Below are 21,244 nucleotides of genomic sequence, written 5' to 3'. Positions count from 1 at the left end.
TCCGACTGCCCGTTTAGGCCTGATCCCAGGGATAGGGCCTAAACGGGCAGTCAGACATTCCTCTCACAATCCAGGACTGCTGGCTCCCAACTGCTTGCCTGGCTGGCTTCCTGATTGCCCCTAACCGCTTCTGCCTGCCAGCCTGATCACCCCATAACCACTCCCCTGCCAGCCTGATTGCCCCCAACTTCCCTCCTCTGCCGGCCTGGTTACCCTACCCCTAACTGCCCTCTCCTGCAGGGTTGATCACTTCCAACTGCCCTGCCTTGCAGGCCTGGTCCTTCTCAACTGCCCTCCCTTGCAGGCCGGTGCCTCCCAACTGCCCTCTCCTGCTGGCCATCTTGTGGTGGCCATCTTGTGATCACATGGGGGCAGGATCTTTGACCACATGGGGGCAGTGATATTGTGTGTTGCAGTGATGATCAATCTGCATAGTACTCTTTTATTAGATAGGATAGAGGCCTGGTACAGGGGTGGGGGCCAGCTGCTTTGCCCTGAAGGGTGTCCCTGATCAGGGTGGGGTTCCCTTGGGGCGTGGGGCAGCCTGAGCGAGGGGCCTGTGGTGGTTTGCAGGCCGGCCACGCCCCCTGGCAACGCAAGCAGAGGCCCTGGTATCTGGAATTTATTTTCCTTCTACAATTGAAACTTTGTAGCCTGGAGCAGAGCCAAGCCTGGGGCTCCCTCCGAGGCCGGCAGCCATTCATTTGTGTTGGGGTTATAATTGAAACTTTGTTGCCTTAAGCGGGTGGGCCCGGCCAGGGTGTGTGGAAAGCTTTGCTTCCCCTGTTGCCAGCGGCAACCCTGGCCTGCTCTCTCAACCTCCATTCTGCCGCCATTTGTTTGAATTTGTTTACCTTCTATAATTGAAACTTTGTAGCTTGAGTGGAGGCTTAGGCCTGCAACGGCTGGCAGAAAGCTTGGCTTCCTCTGTTACCTAGGAAACCTTGCTCCCTGTGGCTGTAGCCATCTTGGTTTGGGTTAATTTGCATACTCGCTCTGATTGGATGGTGGGCGTGGCTTGTGGGTGTGTCGGAGGTATGGTCAATTTGCATATTTGTCTATTATTAGATGGATTTTTTATATAATGGACATTATTTGGGGGAGCAACTATTCCCTTACTTCTCTATGCAGGTACTTCCATGACTAGAGTAACTTCCCAGCCTCTCTATCTGGTCCTTACTTGCTCCTTCTGGGGTAGATAGAGGAGTAAGCCATTTGATTGGAGGGTAGTAAGGGTATGAAGTTCCGTGATTCATGCTTTTTGAATGAGTGAGACCACCCATTAGGAAACTTGAAGCACTGGTGGCATTCTCCCTACCATCTTCCTACCACCACTAACATCTGCTCCCCAGACCCAAATCTCCCTCTGGTGATCTGCGCCAAGGTCTAGACTTGCGAGGGATGAGACCATTGAGCCCATTTGGCTGTAGAACAAAGTCACATTCTTTCATTAACTTACCAATAATAAAGCTGAGATTTTTCATCTCCATCTGTATGACTCCTATGTTTTATTTTCCAGTTTTCTCCAAACTCAAGTAGTCAAAGAAAATGTTACTTTTTAAATTGTAGGCTGCTTTGTGTGCAAATAATATTATTAGGTGACATTTAATAAGCATCAATCTTGTCAATTGGTTTATTGCATCATCTCAGTGAATTTTTACAATAATCTTATAAGGCTGGTTCTATTGCAGGAAACAAAAACAAACCAAAAAACTAACGTTCAGAGAGTGTAAGATGCTGTTCTACATGGAATACCTATTCTCTAATTGTGGACTCAGGACTGAAGCTTCAGGGAAACCGAAAAGGGAGTTTTCTGTCTAGATTTGCAAACCTAGTCACTGAACTACTATTAGAACAGTGAAAGGAACAACTGTGCAAACTCTCTCCTTCACATCTCTTGTTTATTAATTAAGTCCTGCTGCCAACATCTAACATTCAAGCCGACATGTATTTGCTTGTTTAACTGAAAGCTACCACCCAAACTCACCCCAGAGAAGATATGTGTGTGGGTGGGAGGGAACCCATCCCCATGCTAAAGAGATGATTTTCAAGGGCCTGCTAGGGGCTTAAGTGACTTTAGGTGACAAAAATTCAGATATTTAACCAAGTATGTGATCAGCATTTCTCTTGGCTGAGTGAAGTGCCAGGGAAGGGGGAAAACTAAGGCATCTATTGGGGATTTGGCCAACAGACTGGAGAAACAGGAGACTATGGGAGATTTCTAAAGATTGTTGCTATCTATCCAGCTGTTATTACTAAAAAAAACCCCACAAAACTGATGAGTATCTCTTTAGCTGGGAGGCTGGGCAGGAGATTGCCAGGGTTACCAGATACTAAGGTGGAAAATAGCTGCTTAGAGCCCATCATACAGCACTTTGAGAATTATTTTTACTTTAAAAGCATGATGTTTATAGCCCCACAGAAATTATTCTGTATGGTTTCTAGAGCAAGCCTCAATGCCTTGCAGATTTCTCATTATAAAACCTCAATGTTAAAATTTCTCAATTGGATGCCCTGCTGTGCCACAACCAAGGGCTGAAGTGTGCCTCAATGACGATGTCTGATGTGGTCATTCAAGGGTCTGAGCTCAGCCTCTGCGCCCTGTCTACCCTTTGCTCTGGCCAGCTTATCCAGTCTCAGGGTTTTGGCTTTTAGCAGATGACTCTCCAGATCTACTTCTCCATCCCTGTTTTAAGAATTTTCAGCCTGCATTCGGGTGAGGCTGGGTCCCGGCCCCGGGTGAGGCCACGCGCCCCTGGGTCTGGGTGAAGCTGGATCCCGGGTCCGGGTGAGGCTTTGTGCCCCTGGATCCGGGTGAGGCTGGATCCCAGGCCCGGGTGAGGCCACGCGCCCCTGGGTCCGGGTGAGGCCACGCGCCCCTGGGTCCTGGTGAAGCTGGATCCCGGGTCCGGGTGAGGCCGTGTGCCCCTGGATCCGGGTGAGGCTGGGTCCCGGGTCCGGGTGAGGCCGCGCACCTAGGTCTGGGTGAGGCCACACACCCCTGGGTCTGGGAGAGGCCATGTGCCCCTGGGTCCGGGTGAGGCCACGTGCCCGAGTCCGGGTGAAACCGTGCCCCTGGGTCCGGCCGAGACCAAACCAGAGGGAGTCGGACCTGCATTACCACCATTTGTCCACCATCCAGAGCTGAGGGGTCAGTGCCGACATGTACACATAAGGAACTGGTGGACATTGAAATTGGGTCTCAAAAGAACTGTTGGTCCAGAAAGAAACTCACTACAGAATGATTCATTTGCCTGTCAGCATAACTATTATTGCTAGTCTCACATTCAGTTCTTATAAGTATATCTCTAGTGACACATGATCTCGCTCATCTAGGGGAAATGATGAACAACATAGACTGATGAACGAGAACAGAGCCGGAAACAAGGAGGCATCGATCGGACTATCGGGCCTCAGAGGGAGGATAGGGGAGGGTGGGGGGAGGGGGGAGAGATCAACCAAAGGACTTGTGTGCATGCATATGAGCCTAACCAATGGTTAAGTTCAACAGGGGGTTGGGGCATCCGTGGGGAGGGGTGTGGGATGGGAATGGGGGGATGAGGACAAATATGTGACACCTTAATCAATAAAGAAATTAAAAAAATAATAATAATAATAAAAATTAAAATTAAAAAAAAGAATTTTCAGCCTCACATTCTCACTTTTGCTGAGTGTGTCCATAAATTGCAGGTACCTCAATCTCTTTATGTCTAAAACTGAACTCTCGATCTCTTTACAAACCATATGCTTCTTGTGTCATCAGATAGAATACTTTCAGGTACGTCTCTTAAAAACCTGCATCATCTTTGTGACTTTCTTTAACCCTCATGTCAAATGTGTTACCAAGTCCAGCCAGCCAGTATCTTTGCACTCCAATCCTCTTTGCTATTCCCACTTCCACTGCTTTAGTTCAGGTCCTCTTTGTCCTTTCTCCCACATCAGCCTTCCAGCATAGTGGTGTCCTTGCCACCATCCTCTCTCTACTCTTCATATTTACTGCCACAGTCATCAATGCTCCATTTCAACTATATCATTGTCATCCTCAAAACTTGTGTTGATGCCTTATTGCTTACACCTGGAGTCCAGATTCCTTAGCCTAGTAATCATAGTTGGGTCTCAGCCTTATTTACTCTTCATATGCCCTATACCCTAGCCCAGTGTTTTTCAACCCCATTTTCATTACTGTCCCCCTAAGGAGACTTCCAAGGATTTTTTTCTTAATATACCCCTCATGAAATGTTTATGCCACCAATATACTACTGTATATCTGTTTGTGCATTAAGCACATGTTTATATTCTATAGTTTATATTTAAAAGTAAGATGTTTTTACCCTCAAAGAACCAATTTTTGCTTCATTAGGGGCAATATCTTCCCTATTGGCAATGTATACTCTAGCCAAAACAGATCACTTACCAATTCCTGAATATGTCCTTGTATTTTCTAGCTTCCAAGTTTTTGTTTACTTTGGCTAATAGTCAGAGGAGTTAAAAGAATATGAGAAGATTCCTGGAGTGTAAAGCTGCCTTGCCTGGGATTGACTCACACATCTCCTCTCAGCACCCTCCATTCTTCTGTTGAAAGCTGACCTTTGCTGTTGCAACCCAAATACCCTGTCCTCCCCCTGACCCACTCAGCTGGAACTAGCTTCTTTCTGTGCTCCAGTAGAACCTTCTTTATATCTCTATTGTGTTCTTCTTCGCAATGTAGTGATTTTGCTTTTTGTGTTATCTCCCCCACTGCCCTATAAACTTCCTACACACAAGGACTAACTTCTTCACAGTGTACAATGCCTTCAAACAGCAGGCACCAGTATACATTAGTTAAAATCAATCCACTGATACACCAGGGACAGGAACAAGATAAACGTCTACCAGTGCTCACATTAAAAAGTCCTACGTGCATGCTGAATAAATGAACACACTAATGAATAGGGGGGGGGGAAGGCACATTCCTAAACCAACATCATTAACACAGAGGCTGCTTATAAAGGAATGTGAGTGTTGTACTACGTTGGTGAACTGAATTGGTTCCTGCTGCAGAGAAATAACAAACACCCACTGAAAATTATTTGAATGGCTACCTGCCTACCTATGTCTTAAACAATGATGCCCAAGGTGAGTGGAGGACCCAGAGGCCAAAACATAAGCAGCCATTTTTGACACCGCGTTTTTTGTGACATCACCACTACCTAAGAAGTGACCAAACTGAGGCCCTGGGCAGGGACATGGACCTGACCACGTTTATTTTTGTGTGGCAAGTGAAGCAAAAGAAACAACATTTTCTGGAAAAGACCTGATCATTTTAAAACATCAGTATGAATATGTTTAGAAAGTTCCATCATATCTTTGAATACTACTTTCTAAGAAAACCTGTTTCTGTGGCTTCATAGGATTACATGTTGCTTTAGTCAGAGGATTAGGTGTTTGAAAGTGGCACTTGTATTACTTCTCTTATTAAGATGATCAAATTTTTTTTTAAAAATTTTTATTGAGGGCAAATTTCTCAATCTTTTTAATGGTTGATGCTTTTTGGACTTTGTTGTTGTTGTTAATCCTCATCTGAGGATATTTTTTTTCAATTGATTTTTAGAGTGAAAGGAGGGAGGGAGAGAGGGAAGGGGGGAAGGAGGGAGAGAAGTCCATGTGAGAGAGATACATGGGTCGGCTGACTTCTGCAGGTCCCCTACAGGGATCAGGCCCAGAAACCTGGGGTGCATGGGAGGACGCCCTACCAACTGAGCCACACCAGCCAGGGCAAAGACGATCAAATCCTACAGAAAGCTACAAACAGGTGCTTCCTATTATTCGTTACCTCAGGGCTTTCTCCTAAAATACCATAAACAGTTTTATGTTGTTTCTTTTCTAAAATCTGAAAGTGACTTTTGTGGGGCAATCAGATTGGGCGGGGGGTGGGGGGGGACGGGGGGGGGGGAGATCGTCTGAAGGATGAAAGGCTTGTCAAAAAATTTTATTTCTAAGGATGCTTTAAATTCAGCCCTTGGGCCTGGTCTGCTCACAGAGACTTATAAAGAGTTCAGCCCTTTCCGGTCTTTCAAATAGGGTAACTAATCTTCATTCAGCCCCTTTAAAGCGCCCACAGGCAATTCTGCTCCCAGTGGGCCCTTTATTGAAAAGGAAGCTTCGTGGCGAACCTCTTTCCTTGGCCTCCTATTAATCAAGCTCCAGTTCTGAGAGCAAACAGCAGCAGGCAAAACAAATACTTTGGCGCCAACCCTTAAGCCTCAGCCTCACTTAAGAGCAGAAGTAAGTAGGTTTGTTGGTTTAGCAAACAGGATAGGAGGTGGGGGGAGGGGAGGGCAGGGGAAAGGGCCCGCCCCTTTGGAACGGGATTGGTTCCCTCTCTCCCTTTAGCCGTTCATCTGGCACCTCGGTTGGATAGGCGGAGACAAACTTGTCGTGAAGGTGGTGTCAAAATGAGCCCCGTAGGTGTGGGCTGTTCCCTGAGTTTGTGGTTTTAGCTTTTCAAAGGGACAGCCTTGGTGGCTAATGGGATCAGGTCTTCTCTATCTCGAAAAATGCCACCGTAACAGGAGGCGCCAAGGAGCTTAAGGGTAACTCACGACACAGGGAACATGACGAACGTTCCTCAGGGGTTTGATTTTAGTTTCCTAAATGACGAAGAAGCCAGGAAGATCCTTCAGGTGCTGGAAAGAAATGAGGAGCTGCAGAGGGCAGAGAAGGACAGAATCAGGTACAAAGCAGATTCTTTCTCTTTTCCCGGGACCTGCGTCCAGCAGCCGCCCGGGCGTGGGGGAGGGAGGCGCGCGGCTTTCCCGGGACACCTGTCCGGGGTCCTCGGACGCGCAGCATCCCTCCGGGGCGCACCGGCCGGGGGAAATCTGCAATGAGGTTTCCCCTTCAGGACTTTGGGGCGCCTGGTTGGGGCTCTTTCTGCACACAGCATCCCAGAAGGGCTCGGGTCCCGCGGGGTGGGGAGCGCCCCTGCCCTCACCTTGCTGGCGCGTATACTCTGGGGCGCTTCTCTCCGAGTGGGTCCAGCGCAGCTGCCCCACCTCCGCCAGGACCCGTGGGTGGGACCCGCCGCTGGGGGTCCAGGCTGATGCGCCCTCTGCCGCGCCTGGCTCGGTGGCCTCCCGTCTGTGTCAGGACGTGGGCCCGGCCCGCGGGTGAAATGGGACGAGGGCGCCGCGCCGCGCCGCGCCGCGTGGAGCGGAATCCTGGCCCGCACGCACCCAGGCGCTTACACAGCTCCTCGCCCAACACTCTCTCGGTCGCAGGAACACCTTTCTCCGCCCCACACAGTCAGTCAGCGAGGCCATGGAGAGCTGACCTCTCACTGGAGGCGAAAGGATTCCCCACCCCAAGGGCTGGAGCTCCAGGAAGTTGCCAAACTGTCCGGAGTGAACCGGGCTGGGACTGGGATGCGCGAGTAGGCTAGGAGTGGGTGGGGCTCCTTGCTGGTGGTGCTATGGGGAAGCTGCCGTGGAATTTCACCCTTGACCTTTCTATGCGGTGCTGCAGGTGAGGGATTGAAATCAAGAGTTTACAACCTGGGAGGTAAATGAACCAGTTTTTCTGTTGGGGAAGTGTGGGGTTCAATCCTGGAACCGGTGAGCGACGTTCTCACCAATTCTGGAGCAGACCATCCAAAGCCCGCTCCGTTGACTGTGGAAGGGAATTCAGGGCATCACTCTCAGCCCAAAGAGCAGGTGGCATCGGTTGGGATTTGGAAAGCTGCTTTGTTTGTGAGTGATGTTTTTTGGTGGTGGTGGTGGTGGTGATGGTGTGAATTCTAGATTTCCACCTCTTTCCAATGATCTCACTGCCCATCTGCCCTACCCCCCAGTTAAAAACCTCCAAAGATACTCTTCCCGGAGGGAAACCCTAGCTGGTCTTTGTGAAACAATTAGAATACCCTGGGCCTGAAGCCCCGTCTTTTCTTTTCCACTGGCTCCTGTGGGGATACATGAATATTTATTTATAAATGAATCTTTGAAGTTTGAGGATGTGTTTTTCACACCATCATACGCTGCCTTTTGAAAAACACACCCCATCATTTCCTCAAACAGTGTTTAAGTGTGTCCTCATGAACACAGTTTGTCCACACCCACACACCCACGTGCATGTACCTACACATATGGACGTGCACTATACACAGGCACACCCAACCTTGAAAAGAACTTTAGAGCTGCATGCAGTTTGTCTTCAACAGAAAGCAATAAGAAAGTGTTGTTGCTCTCAGTGTGTGTTCTTGGAAGTGTTTCTTATCTCTGCAGAGGATAAGTTACCCAGTGCTATGTATTTGGGGAAATTGAGGGGAGAATTAGGAACTACCTGGAGGGAGGGGGGCTTCCATTTTGGATATTACCAAGGTGGCTTCTCATGAACCATATAGTCTTAGAAATAGTAACGTTGCCCTGGCCCGTGTGGCTCAGTTGGTTGAGTGTTGTCTTATGCACTGAAAGGTCATGGGCTGGATTCCTGGTCAGGGAATATGCCTGGGTTTTGGGCTCCATCCCCAATAGGTGCATACAGAAAGCAGCCAATCAATATTTCTCTCTCACATCAATGTTTCTCCCTCTCTCCCTTCCTATCTCTCTAAAATCAATAAAAACATACTTTTAAAGAAATAGTAATATTATTTATTTTAATTTTGATTCAACGGAATTTTGACTTTCTATAGTTGACCTGATGCTTGGCTTGTGTTTACTCTATAGCAGGTTTTGGTGGTCATGTCAGCTGACTTTAGTGAGAACTGCAACTACACTTAAGTGGCAAAAGCTATGGGCTAAGCAGGAAGGCCTCAGCAGGAAGGCTAAAACACATTTTCTGATTTCATGGCACTCATATCCTAACTGGAACATCAATTAAAAAAATTAATACTGTTAACTATCAAAGAATTAAAAATAATTACCCCAAATTTTAAAAATATAAAATATATTTTATATTAAATATGTATATGTATATATAAATATATTAAATATAAAAAATTTAAGGAAAGTAGGCACTTGGGCCAAATGCTCAAGGCAATTATATCTAGTACATTCTTTTCCCTGGCCAGTTCCTGGATCCCACTATCAAATACTTGTCCCTGGATAGCAGTCTCAATGGGATTGTTCTGCTTACCGACCCATGCACATCAGTTTTAATAGCAAGTACTGGCATGCAGAGAAGGCCTGAGATAACATGTCAACTTGGCTGCCTCTTCTGCTTATTTTCTTGATATGTATGATCATCATATTTTCCAAATCAAAAGTCAGAACATGTGACTTGTAATTCAAGATTATTATTTGAGACTCTGGGAGGCCTTTTTACTATATTGAAAAACAGTCTCAAGATCTCATGGCTAGGATAAAAAGGGACCAAATGAGGAAGTTTGGGAAGTTTGCTGGTTGCGGGACAGCTGATGATTTCAGTTATCAATAGCTATGCTAGGCTTGCGGAGTCTACAAGACAATCAAGAAAAAACATTTTGTAGAACTACAGTGTCATGCAGGGCCATAGATGTCCAGAGATGAATGTTAAAGGAGTGAGAATAGTTGAGTTCAAGCAGAGATGACAGACAGCCCTATTTCAGAAAGGATCCTGAATACACAGTATGTACTTCCCCCTGTTCTCTCCTCATTGATCCCAGACCTCATCTGGCTCCAGCTTCCTAGGAAAATATTTGCATTAAATATTATAATGTTTTTTAATATATAAAGTTTATTCAAATTTTTAAGAAAAAAACAACAAGATTCAAAATGGTAGGCAAAAGGTAGAAACAAATCATTCATGCTAGAAGATATTCAAACAGTAAACAAAAACACTACAGAAAAACATTCACCCTCACAGTAATGAAGAAATGAAAATTGAAATAACCACAAGATACCTACCATGTTGCACCTTTAAAAATAACATAAAAAATTATTGTGGGGTTGCAGTGAAATGGATAGCCTCAGCATATTGTTAGTGGCATTGTAAATTGAATACAATCCTTTTGGTGAACTGTAAGGTGATACCTATACATAATGTCTTACCCTTGACCCATTCATCCAATTCTTGGATATTTTTCATTAGTAGGAGATTAGGGAGGAGAAGATGGCCACACCAACATTTATTAAGTGCTTCCTTCTTATATAATAACAGTAATTACTATGATAAAAATAACTATTTATTGGTCTCTTACTATATAGTAGGCACAGTACTACGCATGCTATCTATATTTAATTAATCTTCCAAGTAACCTCACTAGGTACACACTTTAACTTTCATTTCACAGAGAAGGAAACCACTTACAAAGATTGAGTATCTTGTCCAAGTTAAGTGGCAGAGCCAGAATTTAAACCCAGCTCAATCTCAAAACTGTTTTACCCGTCAGCATTGAATAATCCCCATGACCATCCTTTGGGGTGAGTATTATTAATTAATGACTTTGTGTAGAAGGGAAACTGAAATTTAGCAAGTTCCTTAACTTGCCCAAGGTCACATAATTCCTAAGTGGCAGAGCTAGATTTGGAGCCTAAATCTGTCTGGCTCCAAAGCCTATATTTTTCCACTATATCATATTTTTTCCTGAAGAAATAATTTAGTAGAGGTAAAACAAGAAATATAGTCTCAGATATTTATTGCAGCAATATAGTTGGAAATTTCAAATCTAAATGTCCAATAGAGCACAGTCATTACAAAGGACAATTGTGAGGAGATAATTATATCTCACCCCTGTGATATTTCAGTTCTATATTCCTGACTACCTTGGTTGTTGTTTAGATACCTCCAGTTTATCGTGTATAAAACTGTGGGGAAATGCCGAAACCGGTTTGGCTCAGTGGATAGAGCGTTGGCCTGCGGACTCAGGGGTCCCGGGTTCGATTCCGGTCAGAGGCATGTACCTTGGTTGCGGGCACATCCCCAGTGCGGGGTGTGCAGGAGGCGGCTGATCGATGTTTCTCTCTCATCGATGTTTCTAACTCTCTGTCTCTCTCCCTTCCTCTCTGTAAAAAATCAATAAAATATATTAAAAAAAAAAAAAAAAGAGAGAGAGAGAGCTTAAGGGACATCATGCCCTGGAATATTATAGTACCCTCCACTCCCATATAAAAATAAAAATGAAAATAGTAACAAATTGTTAAATAAACTCATCTTTAAAAAAAAACAAAAAAAAAACTGTGGGGAAATGCAAATGTGGCATTGTTTTGTGAAAAAGCCTGTGCTATCATTGCACTTTCTTCAGGACGTCTCTGCATGTGCTCAGCAACTAGAAGAAAATGAGCAAAAACCTGTGCCTTTTGATGAATCTCGAGGGCTTGATGCAGCTTCTGGCACATGGTGAACATTCAGTAAATGTTTTCTTTTTTTAATGTGTTTTTATTGATTTGAGAGAGAGAGGAAGGGAGAGGGAGAGAGAGAGAGAGAGAGAGAGAGAGAGAGAGAGAGAGAGAGAGAAATACCTATCGGTTGCCTCCCACACTCCCTGTCCAGGGACACACACTCTGACCAGACACTGAATCCACCTGGGCATATGCCCTGACCGGGAATTGAACTGGCAATCTCTCAGTGCATGGGGCGATGCTTAACCAACTGAGCCACACTGGCCAGGGCCATTCGGTAAATGTTTACGAAAGGCATGGGCTCGCCCTGACAGCTGGGAGAGCCTGTCTCCCGTGCTCAAGCCCAGCAGTGCCAAGATGGAAAGTCAGGCCCGAGGGAGAGGAGGCATGCAGGCCAGGCAGGGAGGGGTTCGTGCTGGGCACATGCCACCTTGGAGGCTCTGGGAAGGCAGATGAGGGGAGGGCATAGGATTTCATGGCTCAGAGGACAGGGGACACCAGGGACAACCAAGGTGTTTGCATGTAATAGGCCTCCAAGAAATACTCGAGGAATGAATGACCTGCACTGGCTGAAGTCAAGGGCTTCTGCAGCCCCTCACTTCTCTCCCCACTTCTGACTCTGTTTTGCCTTCCTGTATAATTCAAATATCCTCTGCCCAACCACACAAGATTTCTCCTTCCTTGGAACCCTGTAATGCACTATAATCTCTGTGTTACATTTATTCTCTTGTGTGAGTGTAAGATTCGTGCTATAGAAATATTCTCAGAGCCAGTTAAGGAGATAGAAATTGCCATTTAAAATCCAACCTGACAGTTCCACTTCTTGTTGGATTGTGGAAAGGATTTTTTCCTGGAGGTATTCACCTGGGCATGACTTCTCCGGCCTTACACAGTCTGTGGTTCTAGCCACAGGGAAGAAAAATGGCTGAGAATCTGAATCACTATTTATCGATTCTGAAAAGTATCTTACTTTCTACAAGTCTTTGGAAAACACAACTACCTGCCTGTCACCCCCACTCTCACCCACCCACCCACATCCCATAAATGTAACTGATATGGAAAGTACCAAGAGATTATATCAGCTCACAGAAGAGATATCAATATGTCAAAAACGTTTAAGTATAAGATGTTCCAGAGCCTGGCGTAGTCAAGTTGAAAAATGGCATGTCTAGATTTGGCCTATCTTTGCTCAGTGGCAGGATTGCAGCCCAGGAGGGTTTCCCGGAACTTAGTTGTTTGTGAATGATTTCACTAGTGTCCTTCAGCTGTGACGCAGTCCTCAGAGGGACTGCACAATCAAAGTGGTGACGTGGGTGGACGCTGGTGGAAGCTACCGCATCCCAGAGAGACTGGAAGCCAGAGGCACAGGTCTCCTGTCTCTCCTAAGCTTCCCGCCTGCTCCCTCCTCTCCCAGCCTGTGAAATCTGCCTCTGGCTAAGAGACAGACTTTCAGGAAACATCAGATGCCAGACCCTGTGAGGATACAGCAGAGAAAACAGAAATGGATTCTGCCCCAGATGGCTTCGTGCTGTGGTTGGTGGCAAAATCCTGCAAGGTGAAGGTGTTCATATCAATGTAGCTTCTCCTCCGTAGCCCTGTGTGGCCTGGGGCAGGGGCCCTGGGAACTGCCTGGGACTCACAGGGGTGCCCTGGAGGCTTGAGTGTACCCAATGTAACCAGGTCTGAGGCTAACCTGGATCTCTGAGGTGTCTGCATTTTCCAGTAATATCCAGTTTAGTCAATTCCTTTCAACCAAGGGGAGATCTTTCTCTCAGACACCTTCTCCTGCCTACTTACTCCTGTGGGTTGGTCTCCATGGGCAATACACATGGAACTACTAGATTTTTAAAAATATATTTTATTGATTTTTTACAGAGAGAAAGGGAGAAGGATAGAGAGTTAGAAACATCGATGAGAGAGAAACATCGATCAGCTGCCTCCTGCACACCCCCTACTGGGTATGTGCCCGCAACCAAGGTACATGCCCTTGACCGGAATTGAACCTGGGACCCTTCAGTCCGCAGGTCGACGCTCTCCACTGAGCCAAACCGGTTAGGGCCACATGGAACTACTAGATTACAGTTCTATATCCCAGGGTTGGAGAGAGTGTCCTTGTTAGGCTTTGTGCCATTATAACTCTCCTAGCTTTTTTCTATTTTCTTTTATCCTCATCGTAATCTGATAAAGCAGGTATTTTTATCTTTTTGTAAAGCTAGTGACAGCAATAATAATAGCTAATACTTGTTGAGCACTTGCTCTGTGTTAAACTCTTCATGTGCATTATCTCATTTAATTCACAACAGCCTAATGAGTTAAGGCAGTGGTCGGCAAACTCATTAGTCAACAGAGCCAGATATCAACAGTACAACGATTGAAATTTCTTTTGAGAGCCAAATTTTTTAAACTTAAACTATATAGGTAGGTACATTGTTATTAACTTAATTAGGGTACGTGGTATTTTGTGGAAGAGCCACACTCAAAGGGCCAAAGAGCCGCATGTGGCTTGAGAGCCGCAGTTTGCCAACCACTGAGTTAAGGGATTTTTTTTAATCTCCATTCTACAGAGGAAGCTTAGAGAGGATCAGTAACTTGATTGAGATTAAAAAATAAATAAATAAATAAATAAAGAGAGAGAGAGATAATACTGCTAGGAAGCCCTGGCCGGGTAGCTCAGTTAGTTAGAGTGTCATCCTGATGCCAAGGTTGCGGGTTTAATCCCTGGTTAGGGCACATACAAGTATCAGCCAGTGAATGCATAAATAAGTGGAACAGCAACTCAATGTTTCTCTCTCTCACTCTCTCTTCTCCCCCCCCCCCACGCCCCCTCCCTCCCCATCCCTCTCTTTCCAATCAATTTTTTTATCTTTTATTTTTTTATTTTTTTTGTTTTTTTAAAATATATTTTATTGATATTTTACAGAGAGGAAGGGAGAGGGATAGAAAGCTAGAAACATCAATGAGAGAGAAACATCGATCAGCTGCCTCCTGCACATCCCCCACTGGGGATGTGCCCGCAACCAATGTACATGCCCTTGACCGGAATCGAACCTGGGACCTTTCAGTCCGCAGACCGACGCTCTATCCACTGAGCCAAACCGGTCTTGGCCAATCAATTTTTTAAAAGCTGCCAGGAAGTATTGGATCTGTGAACTCCGTCAGCACTTAATCCCTGTCTCGTACTGCCTCCCACAATGAAGTATGAAGAAGTTAAAGTGATCACCCTCACTTTGCCTATCTAGCTTGAAACAGAGTCAACCCTGACCTCTTCTCACTACAAAACTCTTGCTATTTCTACTGACCATGACATAATTTTTTAAATGCTGACCATTTCTTTTGACAATAAAGAAATGCAAGATGTTTGCCTTTTTAACTTTCATAAATACTTATAAAATAACTAGTAGCCCGTTTGCACGAAGATTCGTGCAATAGACCTTCATTCACCTGGCTGCCTGCACCAGTTTTCTGCCGGCACCGGGGACCCAGGCCTTGGCTGTGGCCACCGCCTTCTGCCTTCTTTCAGGGTCCGGGCTTGGCCCTGGGCGGTGGCCTTGGGCTCCGCCACACCCAGCGTCCCTGCGACCCGATCGCAGGAGCCGACCCCCAGGGGTCTCCTTCGATCAGCGCAGGCTCCCCGCTGGCGCCCAAGGCTGGGAAAGCCTCGGGCGGCTTTCCCGGCCTTGGGCTTGGCCGCACCCAGCGTCCCTGCAACGGTTTCCTGGTGAGCGTGGTTGATGGGCGTGGCTTGGTTGGTGGGCATGGCTTGGGCGTAGTGAAGGTGCGGTCAATTTGCATATTTGTCTATTATAAGGTAAGATTTGTTTTTAAAAATACTTGAATGTTTTGCTGCCCTTTTCTTGCTAATGTTTTAGTGATATTAATGTAGTCATGGCTAGGGTGGTTTCTGTACGCTGATTGTGGTCAAGGACTGTAAGGGATGGAAAGCTTAGTCGGACTCAGTTCCTAATTGAATGGACCTTAACTTCTGTGAGGGAGTGCAAAGGAAATGAAAGATCTGGAGAAACCACATGAAGGACAAAGACGTTCAGGTTAAGGTTAGTCAGAAATATTTTTCCTCCTGTTCGCATACTTGGGCCTTAAAACTGAGAACCAGCTAGCTACGAGCTTTGCTAAGGCGATTCGGGTCTGTTTTGCCGCAGTTAGTTATTTGCACAGACTGTGATATTTGAGAGCCGTAGGCTCACCTTCCTCTCCTCTCCTTCTCAGGAATGTTTCCTTATTGGCATTGCCAGCGGCGCTATTTAAAGGCCGGACTTAAAATATCACCTTAGCATATCACAGGAGCCAGCTTCCTCATTCCACTGTGCTAGACTTTCTAATAATCTAATAATGAAAGAGGAAAATGGGCTGCAATGACCAAACTCCCCCAAGAAATGGGGTGTTTTATGTTTATATCAAATGAGCCTTGGTCTCAACTTTAGAACAACGCATTGCACAGCAGGTGAAGGAGGACAAGGGCTGTGGAGGGGGGGGAGGGGGGGAGCAGGCTGTTGGGAGGGATGGTCACCTGGCAAGCTCTGCTCTGCTCTCCAGGTCTGTTCTTAGGAGTCAGGGAGGCCAGCCTCCCTCGCAGACACTTGGGAAGAGACTGTTCCAGGCATGTCTCCCAGCTTCTGGTAGTTCCTCGGCCGTGGCAGCGTAGCTCCAGTCTTCACATAACACTCTCCCTGTGTGGGTGTCTGTCTCTGTGTCCAAAGTTTCCCTTTTTTATGAGGACATCAGTCATATTGGATTAGAGCCCATCCTAAAGACCTCGTTTTAAGTTGATTCCCTCTGGAAAGACCCGGTCTCCAAATAAATTCATATTCTGAGGTACTGGGAATTAGGACTCCCATATATATACATTTTTGGAGGATACAATTTAACCCTTAAGAGCAAGGCTGGTTCAGTATTTTAAAATAAATTACTGTAAACCATTATATCAATAGTATAAAGCAGAAAAACACATGATCACAATAATTAATGCAAAAAAAGCACTTGACAGCCCTTTGCTGGTTTGGCTCAGTGGATAGAGCATTGGCCCACAGACTGAAGGGTCCTGTGTTCGATTCCGGTCAAGGGCACAGGGCACATACATCAGTTGCAGGCTCAATCCCTGGCCCTGGTTAGGGCACATGCAGGAGGCAACCAATCGATATGTTTCTCTCTCTGTCTCTCCCCCTCCCTCCACTCTCTCTAAATATCAACGGAAAAATAATACTCAGGTGAGGATTAACAACAAAAAAAAAAGCATTTGACAGAATTGAACATGCATTTATTATTTTAAAAATCTCAGCAAGGCCCTGGCCGGTGTGGCTCAGTTTGGCTCAGTTGGTTGGGGCATCGTTCTGTGTAACAAACAGTTTGATTCCCAGTCAGGGCACATGCCCGCCAGGTTTCTGGTTAGATCCTCAGAAGAGAGGGTGCAACTGATCAACGTTTTTCTCTCACATTGATGGTTTTCTCTCTTGTTCTCTCTCTCTCTCTCTCTCTCTCTCTCTCTCTCTCTCTCTCTCTCTTTCTCTCTCTCTCTCTCTCTCTCTCTCTCTCTCTCTCTCTCTCTCTCTCTCTCTCTCTCCCCTCTCTCCTTTCCTTCTCACCCCCCTCCCCTTTCCCTTCTTTTCTCTAAAATGAATTTTACAAATTATCAGCAAGGAAGAAATAGAACCTGATAAAATGCATCCACAAAATAACTTATAGCTAACATCATACCTAATGGTGAAAGATTGAATGCTTTCCTCCTAAGATCAGGAATAGGATGTACAATATCCTATTCAACATCATATTCAATATCTTAGTAAGTATTGGGCAAGGCAAAGAAATAAAAGGCATACATATCAGAAAGGAAGAAATAAACTGTCCCTATTTACAGATGACGTGATTGTCTACAAAGAAAATACGTCTGCCACTGTCCCTGCCCAGTGTGGCTCAGTGGTTGAGCATCAACCTATGAACCAGGAGGGAGGTCAAGGTTCAATTTCCGATCAGTGCACATGCCCAGGTTGCTGGCTAGATCCCCAGTGTGGGGCGTGTAGGAGGTAGCTGATCAATGATTCTCTCTCATCATTGATGTTTCTATCTCTCTCTCCCTCTCCCTTCTTCTCTAAAATCAATGAAAAAAAAATTTTTTTAAAAGAAAGAAAGACAATCCTCCAAGAAAATCTACCAAAAAGAAGAAAATCCCAGAACTAGTAAGTGAATTTAGCAAGGTGGTAGAATACAAAATAAATATACCAAAATCTACTGTGTTTCTATATACTAGCTATGAACAATTAGAAATCTGATTTAAAATTTTTATGAAAAAAAACAAAGGAACTGAATTGGCAAAATAATTTTGAAAAAGAAGAATAAAATTGGAAGAATTATATTACTTGATTTTAAGACTTTCTATAAAGTCAAGATAGCATAGTATTTGTGAAGGAAAAGACATAAATTAATGGAACAGAATTTAGTCCAGAAATAGACCCCAAAAATATCTCCAATTGATTTTTATTTTACAAAGGTACACAGGCAATTCAATTAAGGGTAGTCTTTTAACAAGTGGTATTAGGATAAGGGGGCACAAGGCTAGAAACATTTTCATCAACCTAAAATAAAACCCATTAAATAGTGACTCTCCATTTCCACCTCCCCTCAATTGCTGGTGACCACCAATCTGCTTTCTGTCTCTATGGATTTACCTATTCTGGATGTTTCATATAAATGGATATGGAACCTTTTTGTGTCTGCTTTCCTTAGTATAATGCTTTTGAGGTTTACCTACCTTGTAGCATGGAGTATTCCTTTCTTTTTATGGCTGAATAATATTCCAATGTATGTAGCTACCACAGTTTGTTTAGCCATTCTTCTGTTGGTAAACATTTGGGTTGTTTTCCCCTGTTTGCTGTTGTGAATAGTGATGCTATGAACATTCATCTATAAGGATTGCTTGGGCTTCTTTTGGGTACATACCCAGGAGTGGAATTACTGTGACATTCAGTAATTCTGTGTTTAACTTTTTAGGAACCATTAAACTATTTTCATCCACATTCACTTTATACAGTGTATATTTTTATTTATGTAACATCTAACATAAAAATAACCTTTTCAAATGGACTCATAGCATAATTTTGTGGCTGCATACTATTCTCTTGCATATATTTTATAATTTAATTAACCATTCCAGTATTTTAGCCACCTTGATTTTTTTTTTTTTTTTTTGCTTTTTATTGGTATGCTAAATAATCTAACAAACCTTTGTGCTTACATCCTTAATTCAACTGAAATTGTCTCCTTAGGATAAATTCCACAAAGTCAAACGATTAGTTTATAATGTAAGTATTTTCTAAGTTCTTGTTGCATGTTACCAAATTGCTTTCCAAAAACGTTCTACCAAATGGCACCTTGTCTGGCAATGTGGGAAGCCTCTATTTTGCCACACCCTTCTCAGCACTTGATGGTTTTATTATGTTTTTAAAATCTTTGTAAATTTTGTAGGTTAAAGAAAAAAGATTCTTATACTTGATTTAATTTCTAACAATGGTTATAATGACCTTGAACTTTTTGATGTGCTTACTACTCATTTACATTTCATGATTTACGAATTGTCTGTTCATAGCTTTGCCTGTTTATGTTTGAAGATTTGTATTTGGGATGCTTCTTGTCACGAATAACAGATCAAACCATGGCTTCTACAAATTGGGGATAAACTTTCCTGACATAAAAAGACATCTGGAAGTATGCAATTACAGGCTGGTTTAGTGTTTAGGATGTCAGTCAGCATGGTGTATTGGCAATGCAAGATGTCTACAACGCCTCCAAACAGCACATCCATGTTCAAGGCATGAAGAAAGGGGACAGGATTAGGCCAACTGCCTCTGTCCCTGTTATTACTGAAGTAATAGCTTCTCCAGATGCCATCCCAATAGATGTCCCCTCACATTTCATTGACCAGAACCAGGACTTCAGGCTTCCCTTCATTGCAAGGGAATTGAGCAATGAAGGATTCAAATGCTAGGCTTAGACCAATCATGATCCAGCCCCTGGGAATGAACACTTTGTTGCCCACAACAAAACTAGAAAGGAGGAGGCACCTGGAGAGCATGGATTCTAGAAGGCAACCAACGCTGATACAGAGTCTCAGCGTGGGTTTGTTTGTTTCTGCCCAGCTGGTGTGGCTCAATGGTTGAGCATCAACTCACAAACCAGGAGGTCACGTTTGATTCCCAGTCAGGGCACATGCTCAGGTTGCGGGCTCAATTCCCCGTAGGGGGAGTGCAGGAGGCAGCTGAACAATGATTCTCATCATTGATGTTTCTCTCTCCCCCGCTCCCTTCCTCTCTCTGAAATCAATAAAAGCATATTAACGCTCTTTAGGAGCTCATTGTCGGTATAGTAATCAGGGTCCCACCATAAAAACAGAAACGACTCGCTATTTAAAACAGAATGTAGTGCAGTGACTAGGTTACATGGTAATAAAAAGAGGCAGAGAAACCAACTGGGAGTGAGAAAACTAGAGATTGGCAGCAGCAGGAGGCCTGGAGGCAATGCTGCGCTGGTAACTGGCTCTCCCGGAGAAAAAGCCTTGATTTTAGCATGGGCCAATTTGAAGCTAGCAACAGTTTAACAGCCAGCTTGCAAAATTCCTAAATATTTACCAGCCTGCTCTGGTGAGTCAGTACAAGCCGGCTCTAGCACACCACCGCTGGAAAGGAAAAGGGAGCAGGTGGTGTTATCCAAGCCCACAGGCGAGACAATCACTGACTACCCAGAAGTCCTCCATGAGACAGGGCAAGGAGGAGAAACAGTCTGACTTTTCCCTTCTTCTCGCCCTCAAATCTCCGGACGGTGCCTGGGTGAAATCGGCTGCAGGCAGCCCACCTGTAGTGAGAGCCTGGGAAATGCAGCTTGTAGGGTTGTCTCCCAGCAGCACCGAGCAGAGCAGGGGAGAGACAACTGCTGTCCTCCTCCTTTCCATCCCTGTTGTCTTTTCCTGTCATCCTTTAGATTCTGCGTTTTCTCACTGCCTTACATTGCTAAGGCTTTGCTTTCCTGTCAGAAAATTCCCAAAAGGGGACTTTTCCTTCCCCTTATCCTGCACTGCTGTTCATGCCCGCTCTGTGCCCTTCTATGGCTTCTCTCTTGCTTCTGCACCTTTTGGGAGTTGCTCTGTTCAGCTCTTCCTTCTTTGTGCTACTGCTTCTGCGCACCTGGATGTTCTGCTGTGCAGTCTCTGTCGTGCTCGGGTGAGTCGGGGTTTTGTGTGGAGAGGAGGACTCTCACTCAGCGCACCAGTGGTAGAAAGGGCTTTGCAGAAAGGTTGCATGTGGACTGAAACTGGAATTTGAAGGACTTGGGGAACCAAGATAGCTTTAGGGACCAGCTACCCACTCTGCTTGCATGCCACAGCCCGCACCATCCTTCCAGGATGCCTTTGATTCCCTCTCATGATGATGCTGAATTCTTTAACTGGCTCATTCATTCCACATCAGCTGGTCCAGATTCCGAAACTCGTGGCTGTCCACGCCAGGTCACCTGATGCATCTCTAGCCAACCTGTGGATGGGCCGCCCTCCAGTCAGGCATCCAATCTGTAGCACTGCCCGGGGAAAAGCTTAGTGCTGGGTTTTCTCAGCAGGGGCTATCGGCCATCCAATTCACCTAAGAGTGATATCATGTTGGCATGGCAGGCACTGGGATTTACCTGTCCAGGAAGGGGTTGCACTTGCTTTCACTCTACTCGCTCTGCTTCTCCTCTCTCTCTGCCCACCGGTGCACTAAGATCCATTTGTTGTATCTTCCTGCCTCTTGTGATGGCAGGTCTTGGCCCCCAGACTCTAGCACAGAGATTCTCAACCCTGGTTGACACGACAACTGTCTGGGAAATTCAAGAAACTACCAATGCCAGGCCCACTGGACACTCTGGCTTCATTGGTCTGTGATCGGGTTGGGCATAGGTGGTTTTTTTCTTTTTTGGGG

The 21,244-nt window shown here is 45.1% G+C and overlaps 1 protein-coding gene across 1 annotated transcript in view; it reads left to right on the top strand.

Annotated features, from left to right (window-relative positions):
• The first annotated feature begins 6,407 nt into the window (after positions 1 to 6,407).
• Positions 6,408 to 21,244, top strand: part of EXPH5 (exophilin 5) — a 76,422-nt gene continuing 61,585 nt past the window's right edge. The window contains exon 1 of the mRNA XM_054724732.1: positions 6,408 to 6,712. Within this exon, the coding sequence (XP_054580707.1) occupies positions 6,594 to 6,712 (119 nt within the window). The 5' untranslated portion in view covers positions 6,408 to 6,593. The remainder of the gene's footprint in view (positions 6,713 to 21,244) is intronic.

This window comes from Eptesicus fuscus, chromosome 13 (genome assembly GCF_027574615.1).
Source record: "Eptesicus fuscus isolate TK198812 chromosome 13, DD_ASM_mEF_20220401, whole genome shotgun sequence".
NCBI classification, from domain to species: domain Eukaryota; kingdom Metazoa; phylum Chordata; class Mammalia; order Chiroptera; family Vespertilionidae; genus Eptesicus; species Eptesicus fuscus.
This window is presented reverse-complemented; position numbering and strand designations above follow the sequence as displayed.